This window comes from Leuresthes tenuis, unplaced genomic scaffold (assembly GCF_036924035.1).
Source record: "Leuresthes tenuis unplaced genomic scaffold, fLeuTen1.0.hap1 SCAF_2, whole genome shotgun sequence".
In the NCBI taxonomy this organism is placed as follows: domain Eukaryota; kingdom Metazoa; phylum Chordata; class Actinopteri; order Atheriniformes; family Atherinopsidae; genus Leuresthes; species Leuresthes tenuis.
Window position 1 is genome coordinate 5,176,337 of NW_027325356.1, and position 14,644 is coordinate 5,190,980.

Consider the following 14,644-nt stretch of genomic DNA (forward strand, 5'->3'; position numbering starts at 1 on the left):
AGCTGTCTGAACACAACTTTCTGCAGATTCAAAGCAGAAATCCTCAGCAACAATGAAATGTCTAATAAGTCATAAAAAATAAAAAAAACATCTTAAGGACATGTTAGTAAGGTTAAAAAGTAGCTGAGTGCGAGCTTAATCTTTCCCTCTCTGTTGGCACTTGTGTTACTAATCACTCCAACTCTCTTGGCTGCAAACCTGCGATGAACCTCACCATCACCAGCATAACAACGAACAATTCTTTATCCAAGTCAGTTCCATCTTTGTGGGCAAATCACAGGTCTAAATCTCACCTTCACCCAAATAAATGATCTTAAAAAACTAACTAAAACAGCAGATGTCAGCGTGGAAGCGATGGTTTGATTTGATGTTCTAATATGACTGAAACAAAGGACGACCTAGTTGATGTATCATTAATAAACATTCATTTACAGCAATTTATATCAACAACATGTCAGAAGTGGTACATGAGCATCCAAATCTATCACACATACAAGACAAAATCTGCTCTAGAAATACACCGTTTTTATTTTTGTTTGTTCTGACGTTTATTCATAAAAGCACCAAAATGTTTTATACACACGTTAACATGATTATCGCCGCCCTGTGTGCTGTATGTATTCACATAGATTCAACAGTAGATCATGAAACACATCTGGAATAAAAAAAAAGCTCAACTTGAAGTCGTTTTCTTGGACAAAAGTGCATATGGGAGGATATTTAAATTCAAGTCATTCTGACCCCCTAATGTTGCATCCTGCCTCATTACACTCGTGTTATTCCTAAGGGAGTGCATGCTGACTGCAGATATGCCTCAGACTAATTGGAGAATGTACTAGTGCTACTTGAAAACACTGAAACACAGTTCTGCATGTTTATTACAGGCTCAGAAATATGTTGTCAAGTCTGCAGGTGTTCTGCAAGCAATGAGCCTTCGCTTCTTTTGTCCGGGGTCATTTTAAATAACCATCGTCTTCATCACGCATGTTACGCTGGCATCTCAGGGCTGTGGCGGAAACAGAGTTACATTTGTCTACAACACCTGGAGTCCTTTCAGTTCAGCATCATCAAAGGATTTTACACAAATGCAGGCTGTCACCTGCTCAGACCCACAAATCACTGTCCCCCTTTTCAGTGTCTCTGAGCAGACGGCAGTGCCAACCATGTGGAGATGAAAGGACAGAAAACATACTGTGTGTGTGGAAGGAAGTTCAACAGAGACATCTGTAGCTGTGGGGCAGTATCCATCTTTATGTCTGGTTTCTTTTTACCCTTTTTCAGGGACGAAATCACAGGAGTAACTTAGTGATAATAGTTCTAATAATGCAACAAGTACGAGTGTGTAAGGGCCTGGGGTCACTGGGACTTCACAGGAAGTAGTAACCAAATTTATGTGAAAAGATTCTGTCATTGTAACTCACCAACAAGCCAAGCTTTCTTTGTCACAGCCTCACATACTTGATAATATTCATTTGTAATGTAGCACTTTCACATTTTCAACCATAACATTAATTAACTCACATAGACTGTATGTTGTGATCATGAATTAAGTATTAAAGCCGAGTTTTGGATTATTTGGAGTTCAAAAAATGCGACCATGCGTAAAATTGCGCAACAGTCCCACAGACACACGATATGGAGAGCAAAACCAAAAGTGGGTTTTGGGGGAGAGCTATGAGACAGAACAGGCTAAGTCAGGGCCCACCAGCTGAAGCTAACAGGTTTAACAGACGACCATCAGGAAGCGCAGCTTAGCATCTGTTGTGGCGCTCCAGACTCCGTGTAGAGCGTTTTCTTATTAATTGTTCTGAAGGTGCATCATTTTACCCGCTACTGAGGTTACCTCGTGTTATTCTGAGGTTTTACCGTTGATTAAAATGCTTTAGTTGGTGTGTGAAATGTCGAATGGCAACCTGGTAGTAGAAGAGGCAACGGGAAGGCAGAGCGCAGACTGAAAACGCACAAAATCATCATTAATTATGGTGGGCAGGGCCCCCTTTGACCGTAGGGGCCCGGTGCCGAGTCGTTACGCTGCTGGACAAAATCTTTTTAAATCACTTCTTAATAAATTCAACATTTCAGGTGATTCTCTTCATTGATATCATCAACAACAAAAACCAACCAAGTGTCAAAGCTTCTCATCAGCATCAGTGTTTTTGGCAAATGTCACTCAAACAAGAGAAAACTTAAAGATGATTATTTAACCATCATATGTACGTCAAATAAAATCAGAAAACATTCATCTTTGAGTACGATGAGCTCATCAACTGGCTAATTGTTTTAGTTTGTTTATTTTAGCTGTTGGGAAAAGACTGAAACTGGGAAATTTGTGGTTAAAAGTCAGTGAAGGTGCCATTTTGAGGCTGTAATGGGTTGAAACTGCAGTTTCAGTTTGTAGGTCATGATCTAATTAACTGTGACAGAAATATGTTCAGACTGGAATATGCTTTGCAACATCAATGGGAAATATATGTGTTAATGTGCATTAAATCCATTCCCAAGATGATATCAGCGAGAACCCGTGACTGTGAATAACTACCCCAGTTGTGTGTCCAGATGTGGTGTTAACTGACCTTCTCCGGCTCCTCTGCGGTCCACACCTTGACGATATTCATGTGCTTGTTGAGCTGGGTTTTGACTGCTTGCTCAATCTGACTGTTGAACTTCATGAAGCTCACGTAGCTTATATAGCCCATCAAAAGCATGATGCTCTCCCACCACAGGATCATGTTATCCAGGAAGAAGATGATGAGCATGATAAGGTCCAGGATGTAAAAAGTCACGTCCCTAAAGAGGGGCCACCAGGTGAGGTGTAGCATCTCCCGGGAGAAGATGGCGCACATGCCAATCACAAACAGGATGTTGAAGACAGCTGAGCCCACGATGGTGCCGATGCCCACGTTGCTGTGGGAGATGAAAACACCGATCAGGGAGGTGAAGAGCTCTGGGGCAGAGCCTCCAGCTGCCATGAAGGTGGCCCCCGCCACATCGTCGGAGATCTCCAGCTTGGTGGTGATGACCTCAAGTGCAGGAACGAAGAACTCGTCACAAACGATGGCCAGAGCGACAAACATGTATGTCATGCCGATGATGTGCAGGACTACCCAGCCTTGCCGTCGCTGCTCCACTGAGAAGATGTCCTCTGGGTAGTCACCCTTCTTGTGAGGGGGCAGGGTTGGGGGTAGGGGAGGAGCTGTGGTGGTCAGAGGTGGAGGAGTCGGAGGTGGTTTGGGAGGTTGAGGATCTACATAGATACATTGTTCAATATCTGTCCTGTTGACGATCACCACCAGAGGAGGTTTGGTGCTCTCATGTTCTACAGTCTCCTCCTCAGTCTGGTTGGATGCTATCACCTCCCGAATGTTGACCTCCACAACATCATCAGCACCTGCCTCTGCTCCTATAGCGTCATCGGTCTGGATGGAGGCTTGCGTCTGCAGCAGCCTGGCCTTCAGAGTCAGCGTGTAGAAGAAACACAGCAGCACACCTGAGATGAAGAAGAGGACGCGACTGCGCCCGAGTCTCCTCCTCTGAGGCGAGCGCATGTTCACCGTCTGGACTCCAAACAGGAAGTTATGTCAGATGCATTGCTATTCCATCTTCACTCCTGTGCTGTTATGTGGCCAGAAGACGCCACTGATGGAGAATAAACACATAGACAAAGCGTGTTTCATCTTTCAGAACAGCCAGCTTCAACCTGTGGAGACTGAAAACAGAAAAGCACGACTGGAAATCACATTATCGTGAACATCAACACAGTTTAATGCCGTCTCTGCACAATTAGACCAATCTACTGGAGTGAGGTTTGTGTTTGTTGGGGTGATGGAGGATGCAGACAGCCACTTGTTGCTATGGCTACATAATCACTCAGGCTTTGGCTTCTCACAAAAAATAAGCCAACAGAAACCCGTTAAACGTGTTAAAACGGTTAGAAAAACCGGACATTCATCAAAGTAAACGCAATTAATTACAAAATGAGCCCGATTCGTTTATCAAGCGTTACAACAAGAGCGCGCGCACGGAAACAAGAAAAAAAATGCACACGTGCAGTCAGTGGTCATTGATAAAACATAAATGAACTTAAACAGTGGTGAATTAAGATCTCAGAGTTGATGAAGCCATCGAATCTACGCGTAAAGGAGCGTGTTGGGTTTAATTGAGGGTTAATTAAGGATAACGGGGATTATGACGCAAGGTCGATTCAAAATGTTTAATCCATATTCCTTCACCATTCGAATATATGTTCAATAAGACAACAAAAAGCAGGCATTAGCTGTGCCGTGAGTGGTGCTGCGGGTCTTACCTGTACCGCCGGCTGCTCGGCTCCTCGCCGCGGCGGACCGTCCCTCCAGCTGCGCGCAACGGACTCAGAGATGCTGACTCCGGTTTTTGGGAAACTACAAGGGCGCACCGCATGTCAGGGCTTGAACGAAGCTCAGCATAATGCTGCTAAGAGGATTAGAAGTGCTAAAACACCTCTCACCTTCCCTTTCGATCATAACGCTGCGTCAGTAAAGCAACGTTCAGACTGTCGCAGCTGCAGTTTGAGGCGAAACCTCGGAATCCCTGTTGGATACAGAATGAGCCGATCAGGGGCCAACGGGACGAGTTCGGTTAGTTTGGGAGTGGTCAGGTGTCGTTTCAGTGAGGCGAACTGACTGCATTTCTCTGGGCTACAAAGCAAGCCATGTTTTTTAAAAAAGGGGGGTTCTTTAATAATGAACTGTTTACCGGTTTAACTCATTAACCACGAGCACAAAAAAGCGTCCACAACTAAAATAAACCAGTTTATCAGGGTTAGTGAACAGAGTTTGCACTGAGCCTTATAAAAATATACTGCTAAATGTGACCTAAGTATTGTACAATCCTAAAACTAAGCAGGAAAAATAACTCAATTGTACCAAAACAGTTTACTTTATGTTCTACCTTCAGTCCATATTCACGTGCACGGTGTTCTTTCTCTATTCAGAGATTAGTTGAGATTAAAATTGGGCAAACAAACGTTGGAAATGACCTGAAGTGATTCTAATAAAGTGAAATGTAGGAACATAGATGTGGAAGTTGTCCCATCCAGTGAGACATTTAGAATAAAAGATCCATTTAAACAAAGTGTGAAAATTTATGTTGAGGCCTAAAACAACAATATCATGATGATAAAAGATGAATTAAGAGTGTTTTAAAAAAAATAAAACTATGTGCATACATAGAAATATATATGTATGTGTGATTATATATTGTAAAAGAAATGCCATATTTGTTAAACAAATGGGATTAAATCTCTTTTGAGTGTGCATTTTTTGTAAATGTATTAATTCTTGTTAATTTTAATTGCTTTTGTGTACATATTGTGATTTGTATGTGTAAATATATATTTTTATAATCATCTGTGTCCTTTTAAGTTTACTTTTTCTAACCTTTTGGTACTTTTTTCCTGTTCTGCACGTGTTTCTCTTCCAATTTTTAAGTCCAACTCATCTTAATTTGCAGTAGTTTACATGCATTGTTTTGTCCTGGTCTCACAGAATCCGGCCCACCTGTAATAAAGATGCTGTTATCTGTTGGTTCTGATCTATCAGATGGTTTTAAACTAAATGACTTATCTTACCAGCCTGACTCTTGGAGGTTCCTACATGGACACTGCAACAGAGGTTGCTTTTAAAATGTGTGAATAGGATGAGGACCGAGTGCATTTCCTCTCTCAACTGTTAACATTCAAGTGTTTTCAGAATTAATCTCTGAATGGAGAGTTTGATGTTCAGTGTTCATATGGGAGAGTCGGGCACATTTCAGGGAATCAAGACGTTTTAGGTGATTTAAGAAATAAGGAAGCAGTTTGGCTGCTCACAAGCAAATCTCATCATGTTCTAAAGACAGTCACACACACCTAAATGTGAGCAGTTTTAAAATCAGATCCGATATACGAGTGCTGCGGTTACTCTTTTGTTACTTACCAACAGAACCTCTGGGTGACCCGGCTGGGTAAAGATTCCCACCAAATAACCTGCTTTTGCTTTTGGTCAGAAGCCCTGGAGCCATATTTGAATCTCCACTGTTGAGAATCCAACATACACAGAACCAAAGAAAGTCCGACAAAATGCAGCTCATCTCTAAATAAAAAGGAACGCTTTTAATTTCTTTGTTCAAGGAAGGAAAAGGTGATCAAACACAGCATCGGTCCAAGTCTGCCTTCATAAGATCAGCTGGAAAAATGCAATAAACAGACATGCAAACGATCTGGAACAAGCAAAAACAAATAAATACACAACAAATGAGGGCTCCCAAATGGCTAATAACTCCATGATGAAACAAAACAACGACACACGAACAGAATTAAAGCAGTACACAGTATCTGTTGGGCTAAACCACTCAGAAGGAACCATTTTTATCTTTTTTAATTCTACTTATAATGTAGCAGAATCTGGGAGGTACAGTCGCTCCTAATCGGATAGAAATATGTTAACGTTGTAATTATTAGGCTAAGAGCATCATCTGAAACACTTTATCTCAGTATGCAAAAGAATCTTAAAACTTCCTGTTATGTTGAGCCTTAATTAATATGATCATCATCTGGAGGGTGAAAACTTCTGATTTTATCGTAAATTGCTGACTTTACTTTTATGTTTCTTTATATCTGTACCAAAAAAACGGAAGATGCAAACGTCACAGGAAAATAAATATTGCTTTGGGTGTGAATGTATTTAAAAAGGTCCACAGAAGGCCTTTATGAGGGAAACAGTTCAAAATGTTTCACACCACAGAGATTTGTTAATATTCAAAGCACCGAACGACTGATTCGTCCAAGGCTTGAAGCTTAAATGCACTTCTGACACCTCTGTAAAGGCATGTCACATCTTAACGTTTCATTACAGATGAATAAAAAGGGGCATTCAAGCTTGTTGACTTCAGGTTAAACAACCTTCCCAACTGAACCACTTCCCACGGCTACGATGAGACTGATCCATCGTCAGTTTAGGTGAGGTTACGGTTCATAACCTGGTTACTGTTTGACCAGGAAACAGAACTAATATTAAACCTCCCACCAGTGACGAGTCAGCTGATGGAAGCATCGTATCCTGCATTTAGAAACCGCACAAAGCTTTTGATACGCCCTCACAGAGTGAACGAGCTGTGATTGAAAATGTTCCAGCGCTGCTCGAGTCCCGGAGCAGACGTGCACATTCACGAGTAAAACCGTGAAAACGCCTTCTTTTGGCTGGATTCATAAAACCGTGCCGACGTGTGGTTCCCTTAAGAATCTCGATCTCGTGCACGGACCTAACTCTCACTTCCATTTTTGAGCATGAACGGATGCAGACGCTCAGTGACGGCAGCAGCAGAGAAGGCTTGTCAGAGTTCTGGAGTGGGGGGGCTGCACGGCGGCGTGGTGGTCAGCACCGTCGCCTCACAGCGAGAGGGTTCAACGCCCGGCTGGTTCTTTCTGTGCATGTTCTCCCCGTGTATGGTGGGTTCTCTCCTGGTACTCCGGCTTCCTCCCACCGTCCAAAAACATGCTGTTAGGTTAACTGGTGACTCTAAAATCATCCTTAGGGGTGTGTGGTCGTTTGTCTCTGTGTGGCCCTGTGATGGACTGGCAGACTCTCCAGGTTGAACCCCGCCTCCCGCCCAGAGACTGCTGGCATAGGCTCCACCCCCCGCGACACGACCGACGGATTAAGTGGGTGTAGAAAATGGATGGATGGAGATCCGGAGTCATGAACAGAAAAAAGCCTTCAGGTTTCAGAGAGTAAAGTTCAGAGCATAAAGAAGGCAACATGTTCTGAATCGTCTCAGCACTTCTTCTCTTTCTAAAGGTTCATTTATCCAAGTCTTCCACAGCTCTGTGAGCGTAGTGCAACCAGAACAAAAGTATCACTACACTATTCTGTTGCCCCTTCTTCCATTTCCACCTCATACGAGTGTAAAAGTGCTCTAAAATGTGTGCGTGCACGCTCTGAAACCTGCATGAGGCGCCCACAGTCTCACTACGCATGCTTTCTTTTTCTAAAACAGCGGTTTGTGTGGAGAAAAAGGTGAACGCATTGTTCACGGCTCTGTCAACATCTGACAAGTCATGGTAACTTCATACATAGAACAGCTGATAAACTGCCGTCCGATCACACATGGATAGATTTTACAAACATGTACAAATTAATTCTATGCTTCTGCCAGCAGTTTGTTAAAAAAAAAATCAATAATAATGTGAAAAAAAACAAAACCATAGACGAGGGCTGCTGGCAGACAGCTCGAGTGTGGAAATCTTAATGATTACTGCTATTTTCTACAGAGTACACGTAGTAACAAATAAAACTCAGAGCTTAAAAGTACCGGGTCGGTCAGTACGTGTTTTCAAGCTGGTGCAAAGGGATTTACAGGATACAGTTCACCCCGTGGAGGAATAATCCATCATCAGCACAGTTTGTGTGTAGGAAGGAAGAGAAAAGGCAACAGGAGGAAAATAAATCAAAATAAAGCGCTACAGGGAGCGTAAACTGGTCCCTCAGTTAGTGGACTTTCCTCTTCCTCGAGCGGTAGCGTCTCTGTCTCTGCTTGTACAGATGTCGGAAGTTAACGAAGAGTCCTGAAGGGAGGCAGAACTTTGGTCAGATCCACAAACATTACACAGCTGAAAAGACCTGAAAACGCTTGACTTTGGTGATCCATAACTCTTCAACATTTCATTTTAAGCTCTCAAATCAGTTTAAAAACCATAAAATGCAAACGTGAATGAAGTGATGTGAGCGGACGGCTCACCCAGAAACATGAGAACCAGGTAGAGCTGTAAAGTGTAGGAGAAGCTTAACGAGTGTCCGAGCACAGCAGGGAGTGGGATGCTGAACAGGCGGGTTTCATCAAAAATGGGCAAGGACTGGATCACAGCCACCGCTGGAAAAAAAACGAGCACAGAACACACGGTAAGAGTCACGAGTGAAACCAGCTTAAAGGGGAACTCCGGTATCTTTAAACCTGGACCTTGTTTCTGGCATGAAATACATTCATCTACAGTTTGGTGAAAGTTGGCGTCCTTCAGAAGATATTTAGATAACTGGAGATCCATATTACGGAGTGAACGGGGCTTAGACGATGCAGCCTCTAAATAAGGCATTATCTGTCTTTATTTCACCAATACTTTAAGAAGAATGAATGAATGAATGTGTGCTATAGCTCTGTTAGCTCATAGCTGCTGTGTTGTTATTATTGGCGGCTATCGGGGGGGGTTATAGAGGGATTTCTACACACTCGTCTACTGGGATGATGTCATCGACGCGCTGCTGCAGCACAGCTCATTCACTCCGGTAAGAACGTCCATCGTACTCAAAGTTGTCGTCCACATCGTCAAAATCTGATAAATATCCTGCCATGTTGCACAAAACTATCAGCAGCAAACTCTGTGTGAAGTTAGCCGACTGTCACAGAGCAGAAGGAGTGAATGAGCTGTGCTGCGGCGGGCGTCGATGACGTCATCATTTCATTTTGCTTTTCATGCCAGAAATAAGGTCCAGGTTTAAAAATACCGGAGTTCCCCTTTAAGGTCACTAACCAGGGAGTCACACACCTTCAGCTAAGACCCCCAGTGGGTAGAGAGGCATCCAGAGGCTGTATCTCAGCCACGTTAACAGCTTCCACTCTGTGCCTATGCAGGCCAGCATGTAGAAAGGGTATCTGACACAGAGGGAGAGAAGCTGATGTTAAAAACAGGAGACAAGCGGTTCACCAGGAAACAGGAAGAAGGTGACTTGAGCAGACCTGAAGATCTCAATGGTGCTCCACAGGTAGAACACAAAGAAGACGACAGCTTTGTTCTGCATGTCCTCCAGGCTGCCGAAGATGACAAACAAAATGACGTTCCTCCCTGCAACCTGAAACATCCCAAAGCAGAACCAGACAGAGTCTCAGATTAAACCTCATGCAGTCCACAGCTGGAGGTGATGTCGTGCCTTTAGAGTCTAAAAGTAAATTCAGGGGATTGTGTGCTTTAGCTGCACTGACTGTCTTTAGTTACTGTTACTGGAGTTTTTTTGATGAAAATCACAGTAATATAAGAAGCATCTCCTCTGTGTTACCTGTATCATAGCAGGGAAAAATCCAGTCTTAACCAAACCCAACAGGGGATTAACGACCTCCAGAACGGCCATCATCTGACAGAAATACATCATGTCGGCCGTGGTGTGAAAGGTGTCATAGAAAGAGTCTGTGGAGGCCGAGACACAAACAAACACGATCAGGCAGCACGTTGCTTGAGGCTCTAAATAAAAACACTATCATTTGCAAAACAAATCCCTGCTGTGGGGTTGTGTTCCTGTTTCTATTCAAATGAGATCAGCTGTGAATAGCTCCTCACAAACAAAACCACAGAGCTCTCTCGCCGTGTCCTCTGGACCTCCCGTTTGTTGTTTTTTAGTGCGTCACGGTGGTTATTGTGTTCATCTCGCAACCAAAAAACTCAAAAGATATTAAAGAGTGCCATTGTTTCAGTTTTAATTCCTCTCATCTTCTCTCGGGTGTTGGATATTCTTTAAATTAAAGAACAAATTGATCCAAAGTATCAAAGGTAAACATGCAAACATAAGTGTATTTTTGTGTTTGTTGTTTTCCACAAACCTTGACCAAGAATAAAGAGTCGAACGGTCATGTTGACAAAGATCCAGGAGAATCCCAGGAACTGCACCAGGTTGTACATAAACAAGTAGCCTTTCTTCAGCCCGAGGTAGGCTGAGCAAACAGAGGAAGACAATCAAACTCCAACGATGTGTAACGTCCACAACAACAAAGGTGATGAAAACTCATCTACATTTCTGACGTTTTGGAGGGAACAACTGAGTGTGACTCACGGTCTTTCCGAACTCTTGACTCCACACTTATCTTGTTTATCTTCTCCTCCTGAAAGAACAACATAGTGACTGTGATTTGTCGTATTTCACATTAAGACAACTTTTAAAGTGACTTAACGCGTTTATATCAGAATAAAATCAAGCCTTAGACACCATTATGTCTGCATGGTCTGAGACTAGAGCTGCACACATTGCTCATTGAAACCAACTTGAATGATTATTCAAGGCTTTACCTTAGCCTGAAGCTCCATCTCAGCATCAGATTCCTCCAGCCAGCGGTCGAAGTCTGGAGCCAGAAACAGAGGCTTCTTTTCCTGCAGCGTCAGCCGGTCCCACCATCGCACCTCCTGCTTCTTGATCTTGATGTCCACATCTCGCTGAGTGGACTTGTGGTTGATCTAATAATCACAGGGTTAAAGGAATAAAAGTTTCTGAACATAGACATAAGCAATATCTCAAGGGCAATTAAAGGGGAACTCCCATATTTTTAAACCTAGACCTTATTTCTGACATGAAATACGCTGCAGCAGCGCCCGCCGATGACATCATCCCAGTAGACGAGTGTGTAGAAAGCCTCTATAACCCCCCCCGATAGCCGCCAATAACAACAACACAGCAGCTATGAGCTAACAGAGCTATAGCACACGTTCATTCATTCATTCTTCTTAAAGTATTGGTGAAATAAAGACAGATAATGCCTTATTTAGAGGCTGCATCCTCTAAGCCCCGTTCACTCCGTTATATGGATCTCGAGGAATCTAAATATCTTCCGAAAGACGCCGACTTTCAACAAACTGTTCTCAGTGAGTAGATGAACGTATTTCATGCCAGAAATATGGTCCAGGTTTAAAAATACCGGAGTTCCCCTTTAAATGATGTGGGTATCTGTAATGTGTGAAGACGAGACTTCTTTAAAAAGAACAAACAAACTTCGCCTGTTGGTAAAAACGGTCAAGTTGTAAAGCCGTCTGACAGTCGTAAGTCTCAGGTCTTAGAAATAAATTTCATGTGGCTAAACATCCTGGGACTCCACCTCAGACAGAGACAGAAGGAGCTACTGCTGCTCACTCAGATACTTCGCTGTGCATCACAAATCCCTGCAGCACCGAACAGATCATTTGGTAGGTCATTACAAACATGTGAATGCCATCACTTCATTTTAACCATTCATTTCCAGTCCTTATATTTTGCAGGATGGCGTGCACGGCCCAGACTTACATTAGCACCTCAGCAGGGTTTAGCATTTCCTCCCATCATACCAGAGATTCAGCGACACAGCACACTCAACTTAAGGCCTTCTGATTAACTCAGACTCCTACTTTAATAGGAATAAGAATAAAGATTGATACCTCGGGTCTCACGGGTTCCAGGAACTCCAAACTGAACTCGTATTCATTATCTCCTTTAGCTCCATGGCCCTGTGCTGTGGAGCAAACATCATTTTAACAACTTGAAGAATATCTTTGGATTCACGACTCTGCAACTGAGCATTTTGGTACGAACCTCTGAACTGAAGTTTGTTGTTCTCTTGAAGGCTGATATTGAGATTCTGAAAAACACAAAAGGCAGTCATCACAACCCAAACGTACGATACACAATGAACAAAAATCCCCCCAAAAATAAGCCTTTTTATTTTCTAAATAAAAGAAAGACCAAAATGATTCTAGATGGTTCTTTCCTACAATGGTCTCTGCACTCAGCTTAATAATAGTCAAGTAAAATAACCCTAATAACTAACTCTTAATCTCCAGCAGCAGGTCGGTACAACTGAAACAGGAGTAACTCGGTTAATAATTGAGTGAGTTTATTGGTCACGAAGGACCAGTGCTACTCTGGTGCTCACTGATGTGGTTTTAACAGTCTGTGATGAGACAGTTGGATCAAATAATAGATGGTGATGTTTAGATTTTATAAGAAAACAAAGATCTAGAATATCACCACACACCCATATATATATATATATATATATATATATATATATATATATATATATATATATTTATAAACAGGGGATAAACTGCTTTGTGGTAATGAATAAATGTATCGCACCACATCGAGGGGAGTTTCTCACACTTCTTATTTATGTAAATGGGTGTAACTTGATGGCTGTTTTTTCCTGTTCGCCTGTTTCAGCTGTCACTAATCCATTCTGCTAAAAGGTTGAACGGGATCCAGAACTGCCATAAAATGTCATGCATCTTTTATAAGACATTCGCCCGAGAGATGCAGAATGATGATGGAAGAAGAGAAGGAAGAACTAGTAATTCAGGTTTCCAATGCAAACAAACAGCAGAGAGATATACAGGAAAGACAGGCTCAGAAACGAGCTGAAGATAAACGTTTCAGTTTAATCCTGTGGTTAGGACCGAGTTGTGTGCATTTATGATGCCTTGAGCTTCTTTTTTGACATTTCTGTGCATGAACGTCTCATCTCAGGTTATCAGCTGATAACTGAAATGCAAATACAAAAATAAAGGAAGACGGACTAAAGCCGTCATTATCTAACGCAGAAATCTTTTAGGTGTATTGTACTGTAATTGAACCGTGTTATTCAGATAAACGCTTTTAAAATTATTTACTTTTGTCTCTTTATGCTAATAAAGGAGATGTTTTACAGTAACAATGATAACCAGCTGGCTGTTAACCAACTGACAAATTATAGCCGTCTCTTTTTGAATACATTGAATACATTTATAAAGAAAAATCAACAACTGACATTGAAACATTAAAGTCATACACACATTAAAGCCGTTATTCCACAGAAATAATTGAAGCTGGAGATCGTGAGCGGACAACATAATTTAACAACACTCAAAAATAACAGGTAGCGACCTTAATGGATGATAACAGCCGGCTAACAATGACAACTATCATATTTTTAAGGCCGCAAAGTCCCCCAACATGCACAATTCTCTGAACAGGGGATAAATTAATGGACATATTCATATTTCTGTTTTCTTATGGCCACCATAGATACACGTTAAAGGTCAGTTTAGCCAACATTACAGCTTTAACTGTGGCTACATCTTCACTAGCTAACAATTAACTGTAAAGCAACGGCTGAGTGCACGCGGCGCAAACGTCACCTTGCTAACTGACACCACTGAAGAAGACACATTTAAACACATTATCTGTGCAGTAATTTAACACTGACTGTCTGAAAGCTGAAGCTGAAAGCACGCAGCTGCATGCTGTTTCTGTCCTACCTTGGCATCGCTCAGGTCCACGCGGAGATAAATCTCTCCGTGCCGCTGAGCCCAGTAAACGTGAGGAGTCAGTATCTGCATGTTTACTGATATTTACGTGTCACAAGAGCATGAAATGGCACTGAAACTGGTGGACCCACAAGTCCTCATGAAACAAACGCCGCTGTACATAGCCAAAGACAGGCGACGAAATGGACTTCCGGGAGGAAGTCCTCTCCGGAATTCAAAATAAGGCTGTTAGAGCGCCATTGAGTAGTTTCAGAACAAAAGTCTAAAATATGGAAAGCCATAAGGGTCATAAATCACATGATTCGCCAAAATACCACATAGCGTCTATTTAGTGTCATCTGGCGTCTGTCAAACGCTATTACAATCAATAAGCGCGACCTGGCGTTAGAAAAGTGTAAGGCCAAGAATATATATAATTGTTTAATGACATAAGCAACGTTTACATAAGAAACTTGCTGTATCATGGGCCAAATTGTTCACAAATATGCACACGCAATGACACGTGCCAGAGAAAAACTCCATTACTATTATGTTTTAATGTTGCATACTTTGTTAAACACTTTTTATACAATGTCAAATATCATTATAAGAGCATATGAA

General features: G+C 42.2%; 2 protein-coding genes across 2 annotated transcripts in view; both read right to left on the reverse strand.

Moving 5' to 3' along the window:
* LOC140302323 (sodium/potassium/calcium exchanger 1-like) overlaps positions 1-7,292 on the reverse strand; it is a 30,422-nt gene extending 23,130 nt beyond the window's left edge. Inside the window, exons 1-5 of the mRNA XM_072381155.1 lie at positions 7,238-7,292; positions 6,224-6,234; positions 4,484-4,566; positions 4,304-4,397; positions 2,574-3,554 (exon numbers count right to left, since the gene is read on the reverse strand). Coding sequence (XP_072237256.1) covers positions 2,574-3,554; positions 4,304-4,397; positions 4,484-4,566; positions 6,224-6,234; positions 7,238-7,292 — 1,224 coding nt within the window. The remainder of the gene's footprint in view (positions 1-2,573; positions 3,555-4,303; positions 4,398-4,483; positions 4,567-6,223; positions 6,235-7,237) is intronic.
* On the reverse strand, positions 6,102-14,239 carry LOC140301497 (very-long-chain (3R)-3-hydroxyacyl-CoA dehydratase-like). The gene is made up of 11 exons (XM_072379965.1): positions 14,036-14,239; positions 12,333-12,378; positions 12,179-12,252; positions 11,063-11,227; positions 10,830-10,878; positions 10,600-10,710; positions 10,062-10,189; positions 9,745-9,857; positions 9,554-9,660; positions 8,752-8,883; positions 6,102-8,578 (listed from the first exon to the last, which is right to left on the reverse strand). Exons 1-11 carry the CDS (start codon positions 14,114-14,116, stop codon positions 8,502-8,504), a joined length of 1,083 nt encoding a protein of 360 aa, XP_072236066.1. The 5' UTR covers positions 14,117-14,239; the 3' UTR covers positions 6,102-8,501.
* Between the last annotated feature and the right edge of the window lie 405 nt (positions 14,240-14,644).